Source organism: Alligator mississippiensis, chromosome 9, assembly GCF_030867095.1.
Source record: "Alligator mississippiensis isolate rAllMis1 chromosome 9, rAllMis1, whole genome shotgun sequence".
NCBI classification, from domain to species: Eukaryota; Metazoa; Chordata; order Crocodylia; family Alligatoridae; genus Alligator; species Alligator mississippiensis.
The window spans coordinates 2254887-2278181 of NC_081832.1; the positions used below are offsets into that span (position 1 = coordinate 2254887).

Here is a 23295-nt window from a genome sequence, read left to right on the forward strand (position 1 = left end):
GCCACAAAAATACTGCACATATTTTGTGGAATATTTTTGTGGCTGGTTTCCTGTTCGGCAGCACCATTATTTTTCTGAATGTTAATTGTTAATTGCATCTCAAGCGTAACAACTCTCAGGAGCCCCACTTGCAATTAAAGGGCATGACTGTTCGACCTCAGTGGTGTTTCAGTTGAGAATATATAAGCACCGGTGATACCTACAGGGAAGAAGTGAAAACAGGACCTGATCCAGAAGGCATCGGTTCATCTGCTCTGCAAGGAAGTTGCTGAGCTGTCACTGTCACTGGCACATGTTCCCAGGCAGCTGTGCCACGTAGAGATGTAGCACTCTACGCCACAAGCAGCAGGCCTGCTGAAGCTGCCAAGTCAGATGCAGGGCAGTCAGCAGTAAAGGTCAATGCAGTACACTGAACCTACCTAAGACGGCTTCTTTCAGGTGTGCAGATGCTGTGAAGGCAGCTGCAGCTGCAGCAGCTGCATTTTCCGACTCCAGGGTGTCTTCATTTAGGTCACCACTGGTAAGAGAGCCAAATGCACAAAATTAAGCACCCCATTTCTGATTGGTGGAGTGAACCCCACCTCAAAGGTCATTAACAACACACTTCCCTGTAAGCCAAGGGCATCCCAGTTATTCCTAGACAGGAAAACCTCTCTTTAACCAGAAGGACTCATTGGCAGGAGCTTAACTTTCTTCCCCTTATTTAATTTTAAAACTTATAGGCTAGGGCTGCTTGTATGATCTCGGAGCTGCAACTCCCTGCTGTGCTCATAGGAACCTGACCATTTCCCTTTCCAAGTAAAGAATTAGTCTTCTGTTAGTACAATAGAAATCCAGAGCAAACTGCTGTTCTAAAGTTTCTCCCAGACACTTACAGTCTCTTCAAAAAAGAAGATGGAAGGAAAGTAAGTGGGGAAACAATCAATCTTGTATTGGGTGGGGAGGACCCAACAGGTCTCCTTTATGGTTCTATGGTTCTCAGAAATAGGAACTGGGAGGGCAGCATAACCAGTGCAGTATTTCATTAGAGCAGTGATTCTCAACCAGACTGCTGTGCCACCCTGAGATGCCATGAGAGACTTTTAAGGGTGTGCATGTGTTTTAAAAGTTGGTTGCTGGGGTTATACTAGCAGATGAATGAAACCAAGTCATATGTTATACCTCCTGCTTTACCGACTTTTATGCTAGGGGGCATCTAGGTTAGGAGAAGGATTCTTAGCTAGGCTAGAATGTAGTTTGACCCTGTCCACACTGGCAGACCAAGTAAGGACCTGAATAATCTGTGCACCTGAACAGCAGAGGGGATGTAAACCTGAATGGCTAAAGACTTTAAGATTTATTTAAATTGTGTTCAGCCTTTATGACTGTTAAGGTAACTTTGCAAACGTAAACCAGGGACAAACTGACAGCCTGCCTTCCTGGTCTGCAGACAGCTCCAGGGTCTACTGCCACTCAGCTTTTGTCAAACCCTAGAAGTACAGAGAAACAAAAAACACTTTGCTTCACTGCTGTTACCTAGTAAGCCGCAGGCAGCAGGACACCAACACTGCTGCAGGGTGATGGTTTGCGTGGGACAGAAGCACCTGAAGAAAAGGGGGCCTGGGGAAAGAGGAGCTGAAACCAACCTACACTGGGGCCATAGGAAGGCTCTGGCGGAGAGATCTTCTCCTGCAGCTAGTGGAAGTTATAGCTTCCATTTCTCTTATTAGGCATAAGCCAATATGCAGACAGAACCTCCCAGCAAGGGCTAGTGACAGCCCCTTGGTAGAAATCTCACCCAGCCTACAACTTCCCAACCACTGGCACAGGTAACAGGGGATGCTGGCTTTCCTGGAGTTCACTACCTCTCTTCCTGCCACAGCAAGGAAGGCAAAGTGAGCAAAGTAGGTACACTCTCATATTGGAAAGGGAATACTTAGAGGTTCTGATTTAAAGAGTACAAGGAAAATGCACTTGACACTCTTGATTTCAGAACAGTTATGCAGAGGGCTGAAGCACAGAAATTCCCTTAAAAGGCACAGCTATGTGAGGGGAGAACAGCTCACTTCTAGCTGTTCCTCTTCCCATGCCCAATTACTTGAAGCAGAAATTAAGGCAGAGACTGCTATCCCATTTACCCCTACTGGGTACCCATTCCGCCCCTCTTTCTGCCACTGAGCCTGCTCTACTACAGATCTGCTAAAAAAAAGACCAAGCAAACTCATAACAGAGACGTGCATTTTACAGCATTTCCGTGTACCCTAAGAGCTCCAACTGCCTGCTGTCTTACAAATTGTCTCTGTATACTAAAAGATACTACAGGCAGAGGCAAACAGCTAATTAAGGAAATGTATCAAGAACTCATCTCCTTCCTGCCTTACAATAGGAAGAAAGCCTAGCTTGTGGTGATTGCTAATGGAAAGACAGACAAACAAATGGCTCTGCATGGCTTCTATACCCGCTCTCTAGTCCCTGGCCTGCAATAGCAGAGTACATCAAAGGCGGACTATTCAAAGAAGCATTTTTTTTTTTTAAGAACATACATAAATATGACACATGCTTAGGCTGTTTTGGATTGTAAATATTCGTTTTGCACAGAGGATGTTGCCGCAAGCTCAGTTAATGCATAGTATCAATGATCTATACGTCGCTCTTCACCATCTCCCCATGCTGGCTTCTCAGTGGACTACATCTGTGCAGCTCACCAGCTCTGGATATTAGTGTGCACGGCTGCCTCTTGTGGATGTGCATTTGCATTTTTCTGGCAGAGACCCAGTCTAATTACTGCAGCAAACTCCCTACCTCTCTGGAGTCCTACAGTGGGAAAATGATGTTTTTCCTGGCATTCCAGAAGTTCTGCTCTGTACGAACCCTGTGCCCTGAACAAGAGTCGATGGGAAATGCAAATAGAGAGTCTGGCCTGCTCAAGGACCAGGGGGTATATTAAAATGAGCAGTCTTGCGTTTCACTGGCTGCCTGCAGATTCCACAAAGCAGAGCTACACAGGCAAAGCAAGTTCAGGAGCAACCGGTTTTTCCCTTCCGACTTCTCAGTAGATGGCTGCGGGGTGGAACCGCAGCCTTGAGAAATTGCTCTCTCTTCCAGCCACCGAGCAAGGTGCTTCTGCAGTACAGAGATAAGGGATCTTGTGTGAGAAGCATGAGGCAAGTGAGAAAAATAAAAACCTAACTCTTCTGCAGTGTTTCTGCCTTGAAGAAGCAAGGTCACTCTTGCCACAGCTGAAGAAAAGCCCATGAAAAAAGCCAACCATGACAATTTACTGCTACACTTCAACAAGCCAAAGAATGCTGGCAATGAAGTAGGCTAGTGAGCACAGAAATGAAAGGAGGGAGATGGTGTCAATGTGTGTCTAAAGTGGAACCTCGTGAGCAGTTTGCAACCCCCTGTGTTCTGCATCATAAAGGCAACCAGGCCAACTTGCTTAGTTTAGCTATTACACCTGCAAAACACAGGCTCGTAAACCAGGTTCCCACCCCCACCTCTGTAAGCATTTTCTTCCCAAGCTACGTTACTACACTTTCCCGTGGACTTGCTGGGCACACGGCAGCCTGCAAATCTATACTGCTGAGTTGAGGCAAGTGGGGACAGACATTTGAGCAGCAAGGATCTAACACAAGTGGAGGAAGGAAGAACTTTAACTTGATGCTTCACCAGCCTGCTACATGATTCCTTCCCTATCAATCTGGTAAATTCATACCTTCATGCCATTCCAGATAGACCCATCCCGTCGAGCTGCCTAGAGACACAGAGGCAGACAGAGAGAGAGAGAAGCCTTCTCTTGAATGCAGAGCACCGGCATGTCATGAGCCTGATTCTGATCTTGTTCTCACTGCTGTGAATCAGGCGTAACTCCACCAATGTCAGAGCTTCCACCAGTCTTTGTACAGGAGGGTATCCAGCGCGAGACCCATCTGCTTTGCTCACATCACCTCCTATTAATTTTAGTGCTGGTTTTGAGCAGGAAAAACTAGTCCTGCCCAAACTCCTAACCTGGAAAATTCTTTGAGAAACAAATGCAAGGCACTGCCAAAGCTCTGGTAAAAGTCTGTGTCCTGCAGAGGTTTAATTAGGTGAAAAGAAGGCATTTGAAGGAGTACAGCATCTCTCACACAGTGCTCTGTCTCCCCCCGCTTCCCCTGCAGCTGGCTTTCCTGAGCAGATGCAGACAGACTCTGCAGGCTGGTAGAAGTGGGTGGGTGGGGAGGGAGAGCGTGCAGACATCTTTCCAGCCACGGCAGTGTGTCCCACCATACAAATCTCTGAACTAGCTGGTTGCCATGACAAAGTCGTGGGAGGCAATGCTGCTCACGTGTCGTCAGACAGGATCCCTCTCAAGTTTCTCCCCAAGAGGATCCATAAACCAGATGATGGGGGGGAAAAAGAAAATTAAGTGTCCATGGAGAGCTGGGCTCATGTCCTCCTTCTCAGTGGTTTTACCTAGCATGGGAAGCAGAGAGCACAGTCTCCACCAAAAATAAAAGGTACAGAAGCATCTCTAATTAGATGTGTAGGCCAGCAGCCATGGTTCAGAGATGCGAGCTGGTGCTAACTGCAGTCTGGCTGCTGTACAGAAGCTGCAGTACCAGCTTCCACCCCGCGCCTGCATTTCTCCTGCTCTCACATGCTGAGAAATGAAATATGTGAATTGCTGGGCCCTGTCAATGTGCACTGTCCTCTGCATTTCCTAACCAGGCCTTTAAAAGCTGAACAATTAATATGTTCTTATGCTCCAGGTACTGGCTGGGTTCACAGAGCAACAATAAACCCAAGAGAGCATTAGAAAAATGTCTCCATCCAGAATCCTGTTGGTTTCAAGGTGACCATTAGTGGGTATCTTTTTTTAACATGCCATGTAGGACAGGAGCCAATTTCAGAGACTATTTTGTAGGCAAGGCTGTGAAAGCAGGAAGCTCCAAGCTCATGTTCCTCAGCCGCTCCCGTCTCCCATTCCAGCTGGGGATAGAAAATGAGACTGGATGAAGCAGAAGCCAAAAGAACGACAGCATCTCCCGAGAATGGAAAGGGAGCCCCTGCAGTGGCAGCCTTCCAGATCTAAAAATGAGTCCCTGGGGCAGGTTATCGCCCCTCTGCGATGGCTGCAGCAAGCCTGCTCTGCAAGACAGCAGCCCTTATCCTTCAGCTTCAATTCAGGTGCCCCAAAATCCAGCAGGTCCGGCAGTGCTAGGCAGACAGCACACAGGCCTTTGGGTGTCTCATTAAAACAACAGACTCTCTTCATTGCTCGCACCCTAAAGCCCAGAAGAACTGATCTCTGCTTGGGACTGTGGCTGAAGAAAAATCAGCATCTCTCACCCACTTTCTAGAATTACCTGCTGCTGGTTTTTGAGAGGTGAACCAGAAAAGATTAAAAAAAAAAAAAAAAAAAATAGTAAAGAAAATAATCCTGCATTTGGAACAGGCTTGGAAGAAGGGGGACAAAAAACACCACCCTTACATCAAACAAATCGAAACACTCAGGCACCCAGAAGCATGTTACACTGCTGCAAGTGGATCTCTGAGGCACCTGGCCAGCGTTCACATTAGAAACAAGAAGCATTTAGCACTCAGAGAGACCTTCTTACACAGCAGCTTCCCAGGTTCATGTGTGACTGCTACGCTGCCCGAGAGATCAGGGATGTTAACACAGAAATGACACCGAGCTGTCAAAGAAAGCAGCTGGAAAAGAACTGACCCCACTGCTTGCAAGTGCCATCCATTAGGTTGGAAGAAAAAAAAGAGCTCTGGAAAAAAAAAAATGAACAGAGACCCAAGAGATGTCAGAAGAGGAAAGCCAATTTACACCTATTAGGTATGTCTGCTGCCTTTAGTAAGGCTGACACCTCGTATCCACCTTTCCTCACCCTCACTGGCTTGCTGACGAAGATAAAGAACATATCTTCCCGACTGAGCAGGGTGAACTGGAAGCCAGTGAAGCAGCCATGCTCTTGCCAGCAGCAAGTCTGTTCCATAACAAGGACCTTGAATGCTGGTTCTGGTAGAAGAATAGGAACAACATTACCCTGCTGACCTTTTTCTAACATGGGCCTTGTAACCTGATGCACTGCCCCAAAGCTGGAGGGAGAATGTGGAGTGGAATGGATTGGTGCAAACAGGACAGACATGCTCCTCTGTGAAGGAGGACAAGCAAATAGCAGCAGGCTTCTCTGATCATTTCAAATAAAGAACCACCTTGGTAAAACAGCTGGAAATACAACCTTGGATTTCTTACAGGCTGAAACCCCAGGAAGTTCTGGAAACACTAGATGCTCCCTGAACAAGCCATAGAAATGCCAAGGAAAATTAAACCAAACAGTGTTGCTTGTGTGTGTAAACTGGCTATTTTCATTTTGTGAACGTGGAGCTAGCCAATCTGTACCTAGAAAAATAAGAACCCAAACAAGACCAGGCAGTACTGTATTGAAAGCATCAATTTTTTTTTAAATATGGATTTCAAATATTGGGGAAAACAACATTTGAGAATCTTTCCAAGTTCGCTGCTGTTAGTTTTTTGAAAAGCAAAGCTCCGCTCTATATCCCAGTGGTATTTTCAGTGACACATCTGTCATTTTTATTGTTAAGGGCCTATTAGCAATTCCCTTGGCACTGCTTAATGTGATGGCAAGAAGGACCCTGCAGAGTGCTACTAAAATTGTGGACTGTGAATACAAACACTGCAAACAAAAGATTTTACTATAGCACATACTACAGCAGTGGGTCCCTTTCCTCATGAGGAACACATGGCTTAGTGAATAAAGCATCGATTTAGTCACGTACTTTCACTCCCACGCAGATTGAAGTTCATCTTAACGTGTACTTCTATTCTGAAAAGTCATCATATAAAAATGGTTCTTTTTCAGTTAAGAGAAATTCCCCCTATGTGACCAAAATTTCTGCTTAGCATCCAAAATGGGTGGATGGCTTTTTGCTCCTGTTAACAGCGTGAAGACAATACAGTGAAGACAGCAGAATGCACAGCTTGCTCTACATTGCGTATTTCCATCAGAATTACCCACTGAGCTCCAGTCAATAATAGCTGTAGAGCTGCACTAAAGACAAAGTTAGAAGTGTTAGTGACTGCATGATTCAAAGACAGAGATGGCTCAGGTGTCTCTGAGGTGCTGCAGAGGGCAAGGATGTGTGAGCAAGAAGAACCCAGCTTCACTTTCTGATCAGGGAATGTTTGTAGGAATGAAAAACAGAAAGAAAAAAAAAAATCCTATTCATGTTTAAAATAAGCATGCGTGATTTAGCACCACTGAGAAACTACCTGGAACCCCTTGATTCTACTTTTGCAAAGTTACTTTGCAGAGATTTGCAACATAAGCTTCCCCACTGAATTAGTTTAGAAGACCTCACCTCAAGCCAGAAGATGGTCATCCCCCTACCATACGCGCAGAGCAGCAGTACACTGTGTGCTCTGCATCTGAGGAGTTCCATTGTAAGCTGGCATGGAAACTGCTTTGCCAGTTCCCCCTAGGAGAAATGAAGTCAAAGGAAACATGGAACATGCAAAGGAATGTGGAAGCAGAGTCTAAAAGCTAAGCCAGTTAGTTCAGGGGTGGGCAATCTATTCCAAGTGAAATACTGATACATGGAAAACTTCAGCATTTAAACCAGGGTTCTCAATTTTTTTTTAGACTCAAGGCATCCCTCAATAGACTTAAGGCTTCCCTTGGAAAATGCCTGCTCTTTGTTTTCACTCTTTTTTGACTGCAGAAAAATAATAAAGTAATTCTTTGTTGCAAAGACCTCAAAAAGACCACAACGTATCAGAATATTTTTAACACTATAGAGTCCCATATGAAAACTCTGGGCTTATCTGGTGAATCGCCTTTGTACATCTAAACAGTGCTAACATTGTGTGGCACCCCACAGCGCCCTGAAAGGATCTCGTGGCACAAAGACACCCTGGTTGAGGATCACAGGTCTAAACATATTCTTCATTATAAATATACTGTTTGCATGGGTAGCAATACAGAGAATTAACTGAAACAAATATACACAAACGCACAGTGACCCACAGGCTCGGTTAATGCAGATTTTGAGCAACAAAGCCAAATGTTTCAATAGCAGGTTGTGTTGATGCATAACACTTGGAGGACTGCAGTATGGATCCTTTGCAACTGCTACAACATTTTAAAGTTAATTTCTCAATTGCTTAACATCAGATTACTGTGGGATCATTTTAATCCCCCCCAACCATCAGCTGTTTGTTAGTTGCCAAAACTACTGTATTGCATTTTAAAGGGTTTGCTGACCTAGAAAAGACTAAAAGCAAGAGTACTGTAAAAGATGCATGACTCAGTACACATGTAGGTGTCTGCACATGTTATACAGATTCTTGCATTAGCATGGAAACTGGTTCTATACATTTATATAGGCCCTGATCTCGTAAAAATCTATGAAATTTATATTTACAAAATCTCAATATGGTAGGAAATGCTTTCATTCCTAAGTTACGGGTAGCAAGCTAAAAGGCAGCAGTTAAGCGACTCATCCAAAGTTTACACAAAGTCTGGGGCACAGGTAGGATCTGAAATCAGACCTTAACAACAAGAGAGCCTCTCTTTCCTCTAAGGGCTAATCCAATGTGTCACTTCTGTCTAAAATAAACAGTTGTAAAATTAATAAGGCAGCAGAAGGGCAAAAGTCTCAGCAGCGAGTTCATGCTTCCACAGTGGAGGGATCAATGGCCAGCTAACTGCTGCTCATGAGAAGCCCATCTCTTTCTTTCAGCCCACTACTTTCTGCACAAGCATAAATGCTCCCAGAGAAGATAGCCCGCTGGGCCCCTCGTGCACTGTTCCTAGGATGAGAAAAAGACAGTGACACCAGCTCGACATCAGCAAAACGCTGGCAAGTTTGAGCCTTGCTAGGGGACAGCAAAAGGTTCTCCTTATAGAATTTAACAGTAAGGCAGGTCCTATGCCCTTTTCTTCCATTTCCTCTCACCAACATAAAACAGTGACTTTTTGTCCTTAAAGCTGCCAGTCCACCCATTCAAATGGAGAAGTGAAATCCTTTTCCTTCAAGCACTGACCATGCTATGGTTTTAAGACATTCTGGCAGCTGCTGCATTCATGTTACTAAGACAGTTTTCCTGACCACGAGGACATGAATGCATCATCCTCTCCCAACCACAGACATTGTAAAAAGGCTGCTAAGATCCCCATTCATGGCACAAAGCCAAGTGACCCTACCCATAGTAAGAAACTTAGTTCTAACTGACCTGGGCTATCATTCGGTTTGGGCCAGTATGTATGGATAAGGCCAAACCACATTGAAAATCTGATCCTTTAACTCAAAGTCGAGGCCTAGTTTTGCTTTCACTCCAAACGCTACAATATCAGAAAACACACCTGATCCTTGATCCTCCCACTTAAAAATGTGGTCTGACTTTGCACCACAAACATATTTACAGCATTCTTCTTATTTAAATCTGTTCCTAAACCAACTACAGGCCTGCCAAAGTTCAGGACAGCAGCAGACCGCAATTAAATCCTATTTGGGTTTAACAGGGTTGGAAACAATCTGTTATACAAGGTGACGCCAAGTTTTAGCAGCATCATGGGTCTACCATCTTCACCCAGTTCCCTTGATACTGCAGAAACTGCGTTATAGACAGGATCATCAGCTAAAGCCCAGTTTTAACCCAAGTTGGGCACTCCAAAGTTTAACATCTGTTGGCAAACTGCTTTGCCAGCTGCACATTCTGAGCAATAATCCACCAGAAAGGCGACACAGGGGTTACTAACCTAACTATCTGACCTGCATGGTACCCAACTAAATTTGTCCAGCCGTGTCAAGGTAACATACCAGAAACAAGATAGGCAAGATGATGGGCGATTGCTCATTTTCACACCAAGCCCTGTATTTTGCTAGGATGCGACTGCTACATCCATGTTCTTTTTAAACGCGTATGGTGAAACAACTTCTTACCCGTGCTGAGATAGATTTGTCGTCACTAGCACAGTTTTCACTTCTTCTACGCCAGTGCCATCGACCATGTTGTCAGGAGTCGTTACCACGACCACCTCCTCCATGTGAACACTCACATCAGGGGTCGCCATGGTGAAGGAGGGCACCACGGTGGTCAGCAGTCGCCCTTCTGGGACTTGGCTTCCTGTTGGGAAAGGAAAAACAGAGGTGAATCATGAAAAAGTCTCGTCAGTAAAAACAATTAAAGAGGTGGGAATTGGCATGGCCGGGGAGCCAGCATTCCACGGGATTTCCACTTGCAAATGCTGCAGCCTGGAATAAAGATATTAGGGGTTCCCAGGGTGCTGGCTCCATCGTGAAAGCAGACCAAGTGCAGAGGGTAGATCAGAAAGATAGAAAACGGACCAAGCCTGTGCATGGGAACATAAATGCTTTGGTTTGGGTTTAAGATTGTTGCAGGCTTTGCTGCTGCTGCTATGCTGAGGCTACTTCAACACTGGAAGATCAGCTAGCATGTAATATTGCAGCACTCCATTCCTGAAGTGAAACAACAGGAAAGGACATCATTTGGGCCCCATAAGAGGGCTCTGCCCACACCCCTAACTTTTGTTAACGTCATTATTCACCGCAGGATATTGGCCAGGTTCTCCTGCCGCTGCAAAGCTATTGACAACTGTCTAAGAAGCGCTTGCTTTATGATCTATCTTAGAAAACTGGGTTGTGTTTTTGCAGGTTCTTCCCTATTTCTATTCTTTCTTCCTTGTGTCTACACTGAAGTGAGTGGGGAGAAGAGAGGAAGAGGCTGACATGTCATTTCCCATTCTTACATGCCTTCCTGTTACAACCTGCAAGAAAACCTCAATGCTAAGAAATGACAGCAGTTAAGATTTCTGGGTTCCGATACACCCCAGCACCCCCTTTACCAACTGCAATGTTATTTAAGGTAATAGGAAATTATATCCAAAGTCAAACCAGCAGTGCTTTTGGTTCTGCACCTCTCCGACACTGGCCAGAGCCAGGGCAGAAGAAACTGTTACTGTCAACTACCAAGTCACTTTCCCAAAAGGGAAGTGTCAACCAAGCCTCATCCCTTACTAGCGGTGGCTTCAAATAAAGTACCGCATGTACTGGCATCCTCAAGGCAAGACACCTCAGGATGTGCTTTATTAGCAGAGCTGTCCAAAATAAAATCTTGGCAGCTGTGTAGATGATCCAAAGAGCTCCCACAGATGCCCATGGCAACAATTTAGAGCCAGAAACACAATTACTGTTAATGAAAATAGCTTTCTGAAAAAACACGCATGATGAGAAGGTGGCGGGGGGAGGAAGTAACTGCCAAAGAAAATACCGGTACAAGGTAGAAACGAACCAAGTTGTTGGTAGGTGGGTGGATGCTTTTCCTCTCCTCTTAGTCTTAAGGTACAACAAAATATGCATTGGCTGATGGGCTAGAAAGTAAATGGGAGGAGGGCTATGATGGAAGGAAAATATTCAATGTTAAAGGTGGGTGGGGGACAGCAGGGCAGGGCACTGGGAAGGGTGAGGGAATGGGGGCAAAGTCTCCATAACTGTCCAGCACCGGTCACAGTGAGCCGGGCTGGAGATGCGACTGCTGTGTAAATGTTAAACAGGGATGCTGCTGGGAATATGTGAGCGAAGCAGGAGGCAAGAGGCTGTGCCATGGTCAAGACTGAGGAAACCCTGAGCTGCATCCAAAAAAAAAAATGAACTGGAGAGCTAGCATTTTTGGAGTGGGTGGAAACAGCAAGTCAAGTACTTTGTTGACTGGACCTTGGTTATTCCTCATGGGGAGGAGGATGAAGGGGTAGAACAGTTTCTGGCAAGAGGTGGCAAGGGTTATAGTCTGAAAAAGTTTTAAGCACATTAAAATGAGAAAACTTGAGCTCTGAAGAATTGTTTTCACATTAGGTGTGAAACAGCATTGAGAAAGGCCATTATAGACTGCAGGCATGCTTCAAACTGTATCTCATGCTACTCTCTTCAGGAGCAGGAAGTCCCTTCAGGTTTCCACACAGGATGGAAGTGTAAGTGGTTTACCACCCTAACAAGTTTTAACTTCAAACAAAAAAAATGCTAAGGAACTGGAAAACAATGCGACACTTGAAACGATTTTCATGGCAGTGTTTCTGAGGGATCCAGAACAAATCTAAGAGGAAAAACACCGAGTTTTTAAAAACCCAATTGTAATGCTTTTGGGCAGCTGGATTCAGCCAGCCAGGTGCTTTGCTAACCAGGTAATCTCCAAGGGCAGGTGGATGAAATGGTTTCTGGCAACACATGATAAAAGTCTTCAGCACAGTGAAATGGGAAAACATGAAGTTTTCAGTCTCCAGTGTCTACTCCAGCTTCTGCTATCAGCTTTCTATAGTTTGCCTTTTCCATTACTGGCTCATCTCTTAGCTTCTACGGACCGAAAGAAAAGCCTCCTTGAATAATCGGTGACCTCTCATCTTACTACAGGTATTATCTACAGAGAATTCCTGGTAGCTCCAGGGTCATGTTGAGCAGTGAAACTTTAACACGGCACCTACCCACAGCGTAGGACATTCCCCGCTGCTCTGATGTTCATCAGAAAGTCTGATGGCGTTAACATCAATACCAAAATGCCCCAGGTATAAAGGCTGCACTGAAGAAGCAAATATCTATCTGTCTAGCATTGAAAGTCCAGCTCTACTCTGACAATGGACAAAGTCAAAATGGCACATTTACACTCAGCAGGTCTAGTTCTGCCTACTGAATCTCACACCCCTGACCCAAACTTTTCCTAGTCATCCCTGCAGAACCAACAGGTTTGAGATGCAAGAATGAGACCGGACCATTTTTATGCAGATACAAAAAAGTAGGGGTTCCCCTTGCCTGTGGATTAAGCCCAGATATACTGGTTTATCTCCAGAGAAGGCAACGGATGGAGCATCTGATTATAATGTGGCTTTCACCCACGGGCTAGCACTGCACATCAGTGCCTAGCCTGAAAAGCAGCAAGAAGGCATTTCAATGCTGCTCTTCAGTTTACAACCACGGAAGTTTCCTAACCCATTACTTTTTTGAAAATCCCACTTGTAAAGGAGTCTTGAGAAAACTACAACAAACCTTTTCCTGAACCAGCCAACAGTCTACTTCAACGTCTCCAACTTTTCACATTGCTTGTTTTTCACATGCATGTAGTCCTGCCCCCCTGCCTGGGATTTTTTCCAGGACAGCAGGAAAAGCTGAACACCTGCATGCATCTGGAAAGGGACCTGGACTCTGGGTGTACGAGTCGGCAAGTTAGCTAAACAAATCACCCAAGGTGAACTTAAAGAGATGCGCTTGTATCCAGCTGAAACAGGAGTGGAAGGAAAGCTCCCAGTCCTCTCTTCTCAAGACAAGTGCTAAGCGACAACACACCCCTCTCTCCCAGGACCTTATTTTTTGCTGGCAGACAGCTGAAGAGGCTATACTACACAGGCAATGCCAACCTACTTTCTCTGCTTTAAAACTGTTTTAAACACTTCTCAGTGCCCAGCTAAAATAAGACTGCAACTTAAATAACCGCACATGGCTAAATCTTAGTAGAAAAGGGAGAAGACTTGGTTTTCTTAGTGTGGACGATTCAACTTCGGGACCTGTTTTTCTTCCTTGATTTGATGGCACCTGGGATGACTGGCCTCCAGCTTATTGTGTGTAGCTTACCTGCTCTCCCAGGCTCCTGAGAAAGGATGAGAAAAGAGGGGTGCAAGTGGACCAAAGAGCTTGATAATCTAGTTTAGAATAAATGCTTCCACACAGCACATGAGCCTAGAGCAGAGGGCAGGCATGGAGATACTATTTTTAAATCAGAAGTTATGCACACTTTTCAGTTCCATATGGCTAAGAACGCTTGTAACAGAGGTCCTGCTCCTATGCAATATAAAGGGCAAGGAAGTGCTCTTGCCACGTCTGACCGTGGAGCAGGTTAATACAATCTGCTGTGTGAAGTCAGGGGGAATTAAAGATGTCTCAAGGAAAGGAAAAAGCAAACGGCCAGGCACTTCATTTGTAAAGCAAGAGCAGACATATGTCCTGTCAAATGCACCGGTCCTACACAACGCTTGACACAGATAGACCCCGTCACTGGGGCTCCACCTGCACAGCAGCAGAGCTCAGCACAGGGTCTGCACGTAGGGAGATCATTGCAAGACTGGGGGCCGTGTACTGCATTCATCCCAGAGGAAAGCAAGAGAAGAAGGGGCCTATAACAGTTTAAGGCAATATCCAAGGACATGAGTCTTGAGGGCGCATGCCAACCAAAGGAAAGACAAATATCCAGAGGGATGTTCTTTCTTTCTTTTTTTTTTTTTCCATTTGAGTGACTTTATTTTTTGCACATTCCTGATCTCAAGGGTACACTGAAGATCTGCTCTGTCTTGCGCTCAAAAATCCTGGGTGGGCTGGCTGACCAATCTGAAAACCTCATGTTGGCTTCCTTTGAACCGTCACCGATTACATCCCTAGACACACTTCTGAAAGAGCAGCATGGGACACTGCGAGCTGAGCAGAGCCAAGCCAGAACATTTAAGCATGCCAAAAGCAAATCCCATTTTGCCTGCCAGTTGATGCCACTTCCAAACAGACCAGTACGAGAAGCCAATTTTTATTTTCAGCTTCTGATCACACATATTAGTCAGTCCCTAATTCCCAAAGAGTTGCACATCTCTCTTCTATTTCCCTCCCCCCCCACTCATTTGCCTGTTTCCACGCACTTTTGTTGTCAGTTCTTCCGAGTAGGGCTCATCTCTTCCAAGGTCTGTAAACATCCAGTGTTTAACAGAATCCAGCATAGGATTACCTTGGAAATCCTAGAACTCAGAGGTAAAGCGACACTGATGGAGGGGTGAGTACCTCCACTTCCATCTTGGGATAGCCCTTTGCTCAATGCAAACAAGTTATTACCAGCTTCCCCACCATGCACTGTAGATGGAGAGCTTGGTCCTATTCACTTGTGGCAGAAAGTCCCCTTTTCCTCTTGCCTGCATTGGCTCTCCCCTCTTTGGATATGTTTCTCTTTTTCCACCTTTTCTTCCTTCTTCTCTCTTTCACTTTAAGATAAGGAATTGTGTTTTAAAATTTGTATGTGTGCATTTTGTATCTCCCCTTGTAGTTTGGTATTTTTATCTATTTGTGTGCCATGGCATTTGTAGCTTATATTTTGTACTCCTCACCTTTCAACTGAATGTGTTTAGTTTCATAAGTAAGTTATACATTGTAACAATGTTAACAAGGGCAGGAATCAAACTGTCCTTCTCTGTATCAGGCTGGCCCCTGAAAGAGAGAGTGAATCAGTGACTGAATGTGTAACATAGTAGCAGACAGTAATTATCACCTGGAAGCTGCAGATCAACCAAGTGAAGAACTCAATAGAAGACAATGTAACAACCGGGACATCTGTAAAGGTCGCTGTTGAAGGGCTAGAAGCCCTGGCCTGAGTTAATCAACGCCAGAGACCAACTTTTGGGCTGAATGTCTCCAGATCGACCACTCCCAGAGCCCTATTCTAAATTCATCAACGGACTCCCAAACCTGCACGTTCATGCGGACGACCCCTGGGGCTGACAGATGCCATCCAGTAGCCACCGAGGGGGGGGGGGGGAAAGTCCCACGAGGGTCAATGACCCCTGGATTGGGCAAACCTGAAAACTGGGGAGTCACCAAAGTCTGCTAGGGACAGATAAAAGGCCATGAAAAGTGACCCTCAGTGGTGCCCTCTTGATCTCCAACTCGACCAGACCTGTCCAGCCAGAAGGACCAGCCGGCGACCCCCTGCTGGAAGATAACACCACGCTGAAAGAAGCCTCAATGACAGACTCCAGCGCTTGTAGGATAGGTATACCTGACTCTGTAGCCTGCTAGAGAGAGAGAGTGTGTGTGTGTGTGTGTGTGGACCAGCCCCAAGGTTTATGATTTCAGTGTTTCAATCCGCCTAATAAACTAGAATTTTAAGGATCCCGAGTTGGACATTTGTAGCCAACAGTTGAGATGTGAACAATTAAGAAACAGGACGAGAGGAAATAAAACACAGTTTCTTGAGACCTCAGCCAATCTCTGCAGAGGTAGTAACAAGGTCCAGATAAGCACTGGTCAGAATTTTTCCAGAGCTGAAATATGATGTGGGCCGCCCCGGTCCCCAGCTGCCTGCCTGGCAGGCTCCTGCATTCACCCATTAGAACAATATGTTTGGGGGGGTTTTTTTTAATTGAAATGTTTTCACAGAAGGGAAATTCCCTCTCCCAGTGAGCTGTGGCCCCTAAGGCTCCCTACTCATGGAAACCGTATTCCAGAGAAAGACTGAACTCTGTGCAGCCAGGCTGAACTTCAAATCCGTCCTGGATACCCGACCCTTCGGCAGGAGGAGTGAGAGGAAGCGGGGGAATCCTCTGCCGCTTTCAGGCACCTCTGAAGGATGTTCATCCCTGCACACTGGGTTTCCCAAAGCATTTGGTTGATGTAGCATGGAATGATGGCACTTACATAAAACACCCCTAAAACATGACTGTGGGAGAACCCCTGGGGCATCTTACATGGAAAGTGTCGTTATCCCTTCCTAAAGTCACTGCCTCTCAGCCTGATGTGGAAGAGGAAAGACAGGGATGCTTGTCGCTGCTCTCCTCTCCCTTGCTTCTGGTATACCTTTCCATTCCAAAAAAGCTTTTTAAATGCACCTGCTAGTTTGTCTTCACCAACCCGACTGAAATTTGCCAGCTCAGACACTGCCACGCCAAGGAACCGTGGAAAGCCTACACCTGTTCCTCCACCGACCAGGCCAAGTACAGTCGTGACCCTGAAACTTTTGGGAGTGCACCCTCCTTTTAGTCTCCTAGCACTGCTGTGAGCAATACAAAAAGTTCATCCTTGGTCACTACAACCACACTATAACCTTGTTAAAAGCCCAAGAGATGTCAATTTTTTCTCTCTCCTCTTCCTGCATCATCATTTCCCCTCTTCCCTTGCTTCTGCCATCCTACCTCTTCCTTCCACATGCTCTTCAGAACAGGGGTTCCCAAAGTGTGGCCTGTAGGCTCATGAGCTCCTCTGATGCCACCCACAATCTGGTGGTACTTTAAAAAACTTTTTTGTAACAGTTACAAGCAGGTCCACAGAGCCCAGGGGCCAAATAGGGCCTGCCAGCCCCTTTGATGCAGCGTGCCACCCAGGAGGGTCCCTCTAAAATGGCCTTTCAGGGACAAAACTTTGGGAATCTCTTTTAGAGCCTGAGAAATACCAGAGACGGGGAACCATGCAAAAGAATGGTTTGCTTGCTTGCTCAATCTAGGCTTTGCTTGAAGCATTGCCACACTGCAGCTGCTACTGGCATCAGTCCCCCTCCCTTCTTTCTTCAGGCTGCCAGACAACAGGGCGGGCAGAAGGCAATCCAGGACCCCGGCTATGACCTGTCTGACCCCCCCACGCGTGGAATGAACCCCCATTCTCAGAGAAAAAACAAAAAGCTAGGATATGAGGAAAGGTCAGGCAGGCAGGAGGGATTGCAAACAGCCGGGAAGAGAAAGTAGTCCCTCCCCAGCCAGAGCATGCCAGAGACAGGTGCAGAACTGGTTATTCTCCACCAAACTAGGAGCCGGTTGCATCGCAGGTGAGACCTCTCAGCCGTGCGCAAGGGCAGGAACAACAACGCACAACACTCAGTGGCGCGATGAACATCGAATGCAACGATTGCAGAATCAATACCTGATGAGTTCTTTAGAGTTTAATGGGACTGAAACGTGTGTACTTCACACCTGGTGCTGCGCTTGTCCCGACACCACAGAAGTCGTGCCTTGCAGCAGAGCCAAGTGCCAGTCACAGGAGTCGGGGGGGCTCCATCTGATGGAGCGGCTTCAGCTCACAAAAGCTTGTGCTATATATAGATAGTGCTACTCGGTGTATATGCCAAGATGTTTTGGGCCTACATGCACACACACACATACACACGTTAGTACTGCAAGTTTCATGAGCTGAAGCTCGTTTCATCAGATACATCTGTCATCTCTACATACGGTAGAAATCTACCCTGCCTTCTACTGCACGTCAGCATCGGAGACAGTGAGCTGCAGTCCACACAAGCTTGTGCTACAAACATATATACACACTGCAAAGTAAATGTATGTATGTATAAATATACACACACACACACACACACACTTTTCAGTGTGTGTCTGTATGTATGTATAAAACCATTTACATACAGACACAGACTGCAAAGTATGTGTGTGTGTCTGTATGTAAATGTTTTAAAATGTTATATGCACACACACACTGCAAAGTAAATGTTTATACACACACACACACACACCAATATAATAAAGATAATATAATATTGTATTATAGAAATACACAAGAAAATATTAAATATAAATATAAAATTGTGTGTATGTATACAATGCAAAAATCAGATCAACACTGCTACTAAATGCGTGTAATACACACATTTATCACATTATGTTATTATTATATTGTTTATATACAATACTGTGCGTGCGTATGTCACACAACACGCACACTACTGTACATAAACGATATAATAAGCGACACGCTCTTTGCTGGGCTGGCGGCGTGGACCGGGCTAGGGCGACTCCAGGCGCCGGGGCCGAGGTTATCGCTGCTCGCAGGAGGGAGATAAACAGGATGAGGCAGAGCTCCCCCCCGCACACGCATGTCTGTGTACACACACACACACGCCTGCAGTGACACACATACGTGCATGTGTATATACGTGCATACACACACTTATATGTAAGCACGTACACATGTGCACCCACGTGTATATAGACACATATGCATGTGTATACACACACACACGAGTGTACATGTCAGGACACGTGCCTATACACGCACACACGGAGGCGCACGCTGCGGCCGGGCCGGGCCGGGGGGGGGGGGGAGGAAGGCCGAGGCCGAGCGAGCCCCCCCGGCCCGGCCCCGCCCGCCGCAGCCGCCCCAGCGTGGGGGAGGGGCGCGGGAGGAGGCGGGGGGCGGGGGGGGGGCCGGGCGCCGCCGCCGCCGCCGCCGTAACGTCCTGACGCTCCGCAGGGACCCGGCGGCGGGAGGCGGCGCGTGTGGAGGCCCGGCGGCAGCGCGGGGCCGCGCTCTTACCTGGGGCCGGGCGGGTCCCGCGCAGGCTCGGGCTCGGGCTCGGGCGCCGGCTCCGCGCGGCTGAGGGAGGGGGGGCGCGGGGGGAGGGGAGCGGCGCGGCGCGGCGCGGAGCGGGCCCAGCCGGACTGCGCACGCGCGAGCGGGGCTACCCGCCGCTGGGAGTTTTTTGGCAGGGGGAGGAAGGGCGTGAAATAGGTCCCGGCTGCGCTGCACTGCGCCTGCGCCGGCGGGGGAGGAGGCGGGCTGGCAGCGCACACGTGCTCCAGCCTGCCTCTGCTCCATGGGTGCGAGCGGGACCGTCTGGTAACTCCTGACGTCTACTTGTAGCCTCCAAAATCACCCCCTTGGTCTGAAGTCAAAGCAGGAGAGAGTCCCACCTTCTACAGTACCTGTTGGTCTCCAAGGTGCAAGTCTGCTCTGCCTTCTGCATGACATGCGTTTGTTTCTCAAGGGTGGTTCTCTCCTTTCCAAAGGGGGAATTATGTGTTTTTAATTATTATTTTTTTAAATCCTCTTGTCTCACTTTCGCTGGGCGAGGTGTTTATTATTGCAGGCCTGGTTGCAAAAGTCAGCTTTGCCTTTGGGCTAGGGAGGGGTTGGGGCTGAGGCAGTTCGGGGCTCTGCAGGAACTCGTCCTGCTGCCTGGTCCAACCTTTTCTCCTGACCTGGGAGCTTTCTTTTCTACCTCTGTGATGGACAGCTCCCCCGTGCCTGCGGCGTGGATTTGTCAGTGATTCCTGAGCTTTGGCTCATCCTGCAGGTACTGGGATGCCGGCAGGATCAGGCTGCAATGCCTGGTGGATAGGGACAGGCACTATGGAGTTGCCTGTGGGAAGGCATCAGCGGGGCCACGATGTGATTGCAGCAGTCCCTGTTGCTGAGGGAAGGGCATTCTCCATGAGACCGCGCTCCCTTAAGGGCTGATGGTTTCATGCTGAGCTATGACATGTTGCTGTAGTCCAGCTTGGAGATGGCAAAAACATGCCTATGGTGCTAGGTCTGAATCCACCACGGTGGGACAGTCTCCCGGGTGTCAGAAAGCATCAGTTATGGATGCAGCTTTATGGACGCTAGTGTCAGTCTGAATCAAGGAGCCGCTTTTGGGCTCCTGGACAACTACACCAGCGCTGGACGTGTGTCCTCGAACAAGCAGGCTGGGAACTCCTTTAAGCAGTCAAACCATCAGACCCCCCGAGCGTGATGCGACTGGAAACTCCTCCGAGGGTTTCTTTCAGCCACCCGGCAAAGCCTCCCACTTGCTGGGGTTGTTTTTTCCCTTTTCTGCCATTTCTGGATCTCCTCAAGCAGGTTGTTTGGCATGTGTGGTGTCTAAGAGTGGCAGAAGGAGCTACCAGGTTGGAGTCCTTAATGTGACGTGACCTGAAAAAGCCTGAGTTTCAAGTGGGAAGAGCTTAGCCCTTTCTGAAAAAAAGCCCTGGAATAGAGGCAGCCAGAATCGCTTGTTGGGGTTTCCCCTTTGATGGTTTCCTGTAGCTATTCAGGGAATCCCTTCTCCCCTGCCCTCTCCCTTCTATTTATGTTACGATCCCTCCTTGAGTAGTTATCTGGCCTGGTTAACAATAAGTAGTTTGTGCGTAAGAGCTTCTTATTCGGCCGCGTGGTCGAGTTATCTCTTGGGAGGATGCAGGGACAGGGCAGGTAAGATCTGCTACAGATCCAGAGGTGTGAGTCTTGGATCTTGCTCCTGTCAGAATCTGTTGCAATGGGGTGGGGAGAGGCCTTTTTTCTTTCATTCTTAAAGAAGTTTCCTTGCAAAGGAGCCAAGAGAGAGTAGGATTGTGAATTTTGGCAAATGGTCTGTTGGCCAAAAACTCGTCCAATCAAGCAAAAGGGGATATGGGGTGACATCTTTAGAGCTTCCAGAGGAAGTAGCTAAGATGCCTTCATCCAAATGGCAGTACCATGTGGATTAAAAATCCCGACACTATTGCTTGTTGCTTATTTCTAGATGTTTCTGCACCCTCACCTGTGCCATAGCATCCTGAGAGTGGGGAATGCGCTAGGTCTGACATCAGTGCTCAGCTCTCCCGTGCCCGTGGCAGTGGGGTTGAACTGCCATCCACTTGACTTTCAGTTCAGGAGCTGGCTTGCAAAAATCCCCAGTGGTTGCTTGAAACAAAATGTTGCCCACTTTCAAATCCTTCAGAGAGCAGGAGACTCCCCGTGGCCTTGGGCCTTCACCCCAGAGCAGTGGTGCCTTTTCCAAGGAGATTTAATGAAGCAGAGAGAGCAACAATTTGGAATGAGGCCGAATTTTATATATAGTCGATTTTTACTTTTAAAAAGTTTTAAAAAGAAATAGCTTTTACATATACATATATGTGTGTGTATGTGTGTATGCACGCATACATATATATGTATATAAAGTAAAAACTACTTTTACATACATTTTTACTTGAGATAGATACACGCACATATTTATAGATCTAGCTATATATATATATACACACACAAAGACAAACATATAGATATAGATCTATATATATATATGTCTCAAGTAAAAACTTCTTATAAAAACTTTTTAAAAGTGTGTAGATAGATAGATAAAAAGTAAAAATGACTTTTGCTAAACCCATAAATTTCTCATGCTGCTCTTGGCATGCCTTTTTGGTCCTTCTCCTATGAAAGGCTTTGAGCTGCTCACATCATCAAGGGTAAGGTGCAATAACAGTGTTACCTGCCTTCAGCTGTTGTTTTTTTCCTGGAGAATAGGGTTGATTTACAGATTAGTGGCATGTCTTTTTGCTGGACAATAATTACCCATTTGGCTCTGCAAGGACCTAGATTGTGTTCTTTATCGGAGGCTGCTTGCTTTGTTCAGATGAGAGTTTATTAATATTATTATTATTATTTTCCCAAGCCAGGCATAAGCCTTGGATTAAAGCATCAGTGTATAGAGAGAAATGGAGGCATGTGGTTTCATACCAAGTTTATTTCTTTTTTTTTTTTTCATATTCACTTCTTTTGCACAACAACAACCTCAAGTTGACAATGAAATGCATGTGGTAGACCTAAAGGAACCAGACAAGGCTCTGTTAGAGTGATGGGAAGTCCATTCATAACACCATTACGGTTTATTTATTGAGCTGTCTATTTGGAAAGAAGGAAGATAGCACACACGGTGTCATGTGTGGAGTGCACCCTGCACAAGGCCAATGGCATTTACACCCAAACCGTATCCAGAAGAGAACGAGGGCATCCCTGGGAACATGCAACCCCCTGAGGTTCTGACCCACCCTCCAGGCAACACCGATCACTTCCAACCCTCTTCTTGCAGCACGTGCACGGTATCTTTTGCTGTGCTAAGTATGGGGGGTTGATCATATAACATTTCAGCACTTACAGTCTCCAAAGCTCTTTGCAAGCATGAATTCATTAATCTTCACAACACCCCTGTGAGGTAGGGAAGTGTCACTGCCCCTTGGGAGAGGTGGGAGAACTGACAGAGACAGGTCCAGGGGCTTGCCAAAGACCGCAAGAATGGTCAAGACGACTTGCACGTCGCTGGCTGCCTCTCATGCTCAGACCCAACATCTGGAGAAGGTTGTCATCTCCGTCACCCCCTGTAGGCTCTGGATTAGAGAGACCTAGGTGTTGGCCAGGGCCCCCTTCTACCTTATTTCAAAGACACCTGACTGCAAAGGTGGAGGTTATTGGTCCTGAAATGTCATGTCATTCCTTGCATGGTTAACAATAAATATCTATAGCACCATAAGCAGCCATTCCCTGCCTCTTGTTTCAAGTGGTGGTGTGCGTATGTGTATATATAGATAGGTTATACACACCTGGCATGTGTCTGTGCACGCTCTCAAAGCATACGCAGCTACGTGCCCACAACCATTGCAAGTGGGCAAAATAATACCGCAGTCTAGTGGAATGAAACAAAGCCCATGAGATGAATTCAACAGCCAGGGTTAGAAATTCACGCCAGCCTAAATGAAAGACAACATGAATTTTCAAGGAGCAGCATCACCGCTCTTATCCCCTATTGCAACATGCATGCAGTAGTCTGACTTCCCAGCGGCATGGAAAGCTTACCCTGTAGGGCAACTACTACGCCTTTGCGAGACAAGGTTCACTTTACAACATGACAAAACCATGGGTGGAGTGAGACCGCTTAAAATTAACATGTCTGGGGGCCGGTCCATGGTTAGTTTATGGGCCTCCCATCCTGGAGAGTGTCCATCTACAGCCATCTGAGCGCTAGCT

At 46.7% G+C, this 23295-nt stretch overlaps 1 protein-coding gene across 6 annotated transcripts in view; it reads right to left on the reverse strand.

Moving 5' to 3' along the window:
* The window catches only part of GMEB2 (glucocorticoid modulatory element binding protein 2), a 33815-nt gene extending 14648 nt beyond the window's left edge, over positions 1–19167 (reverse strand). For 3 of the 6 annotated variants that reach the window (XM_059713163.1, XM_059713162.1, XM_059713160.1), the window contains exons 1-3: positions 19066–19167; positions 9940–10123; positions 420–517 (exon numbers count right to left, since the gene is read on the reverse strand). In XM_059713163.1, the coding sequence (XP_059569146.1) occupies positions 420–517; positions 9940–10070 (229 nt within the window). In that variant the 5' untranslated portion in view covers positions 10071–10123; positions 19066–19167. The other 3 variants (XM_014609600.3, XM_019495248.2, XM_019495249.2) reach the window with 2 other exon arrangements.
* Between the last annotated feature and the right edge of the window lie 4128 nt (positions 19168–23295).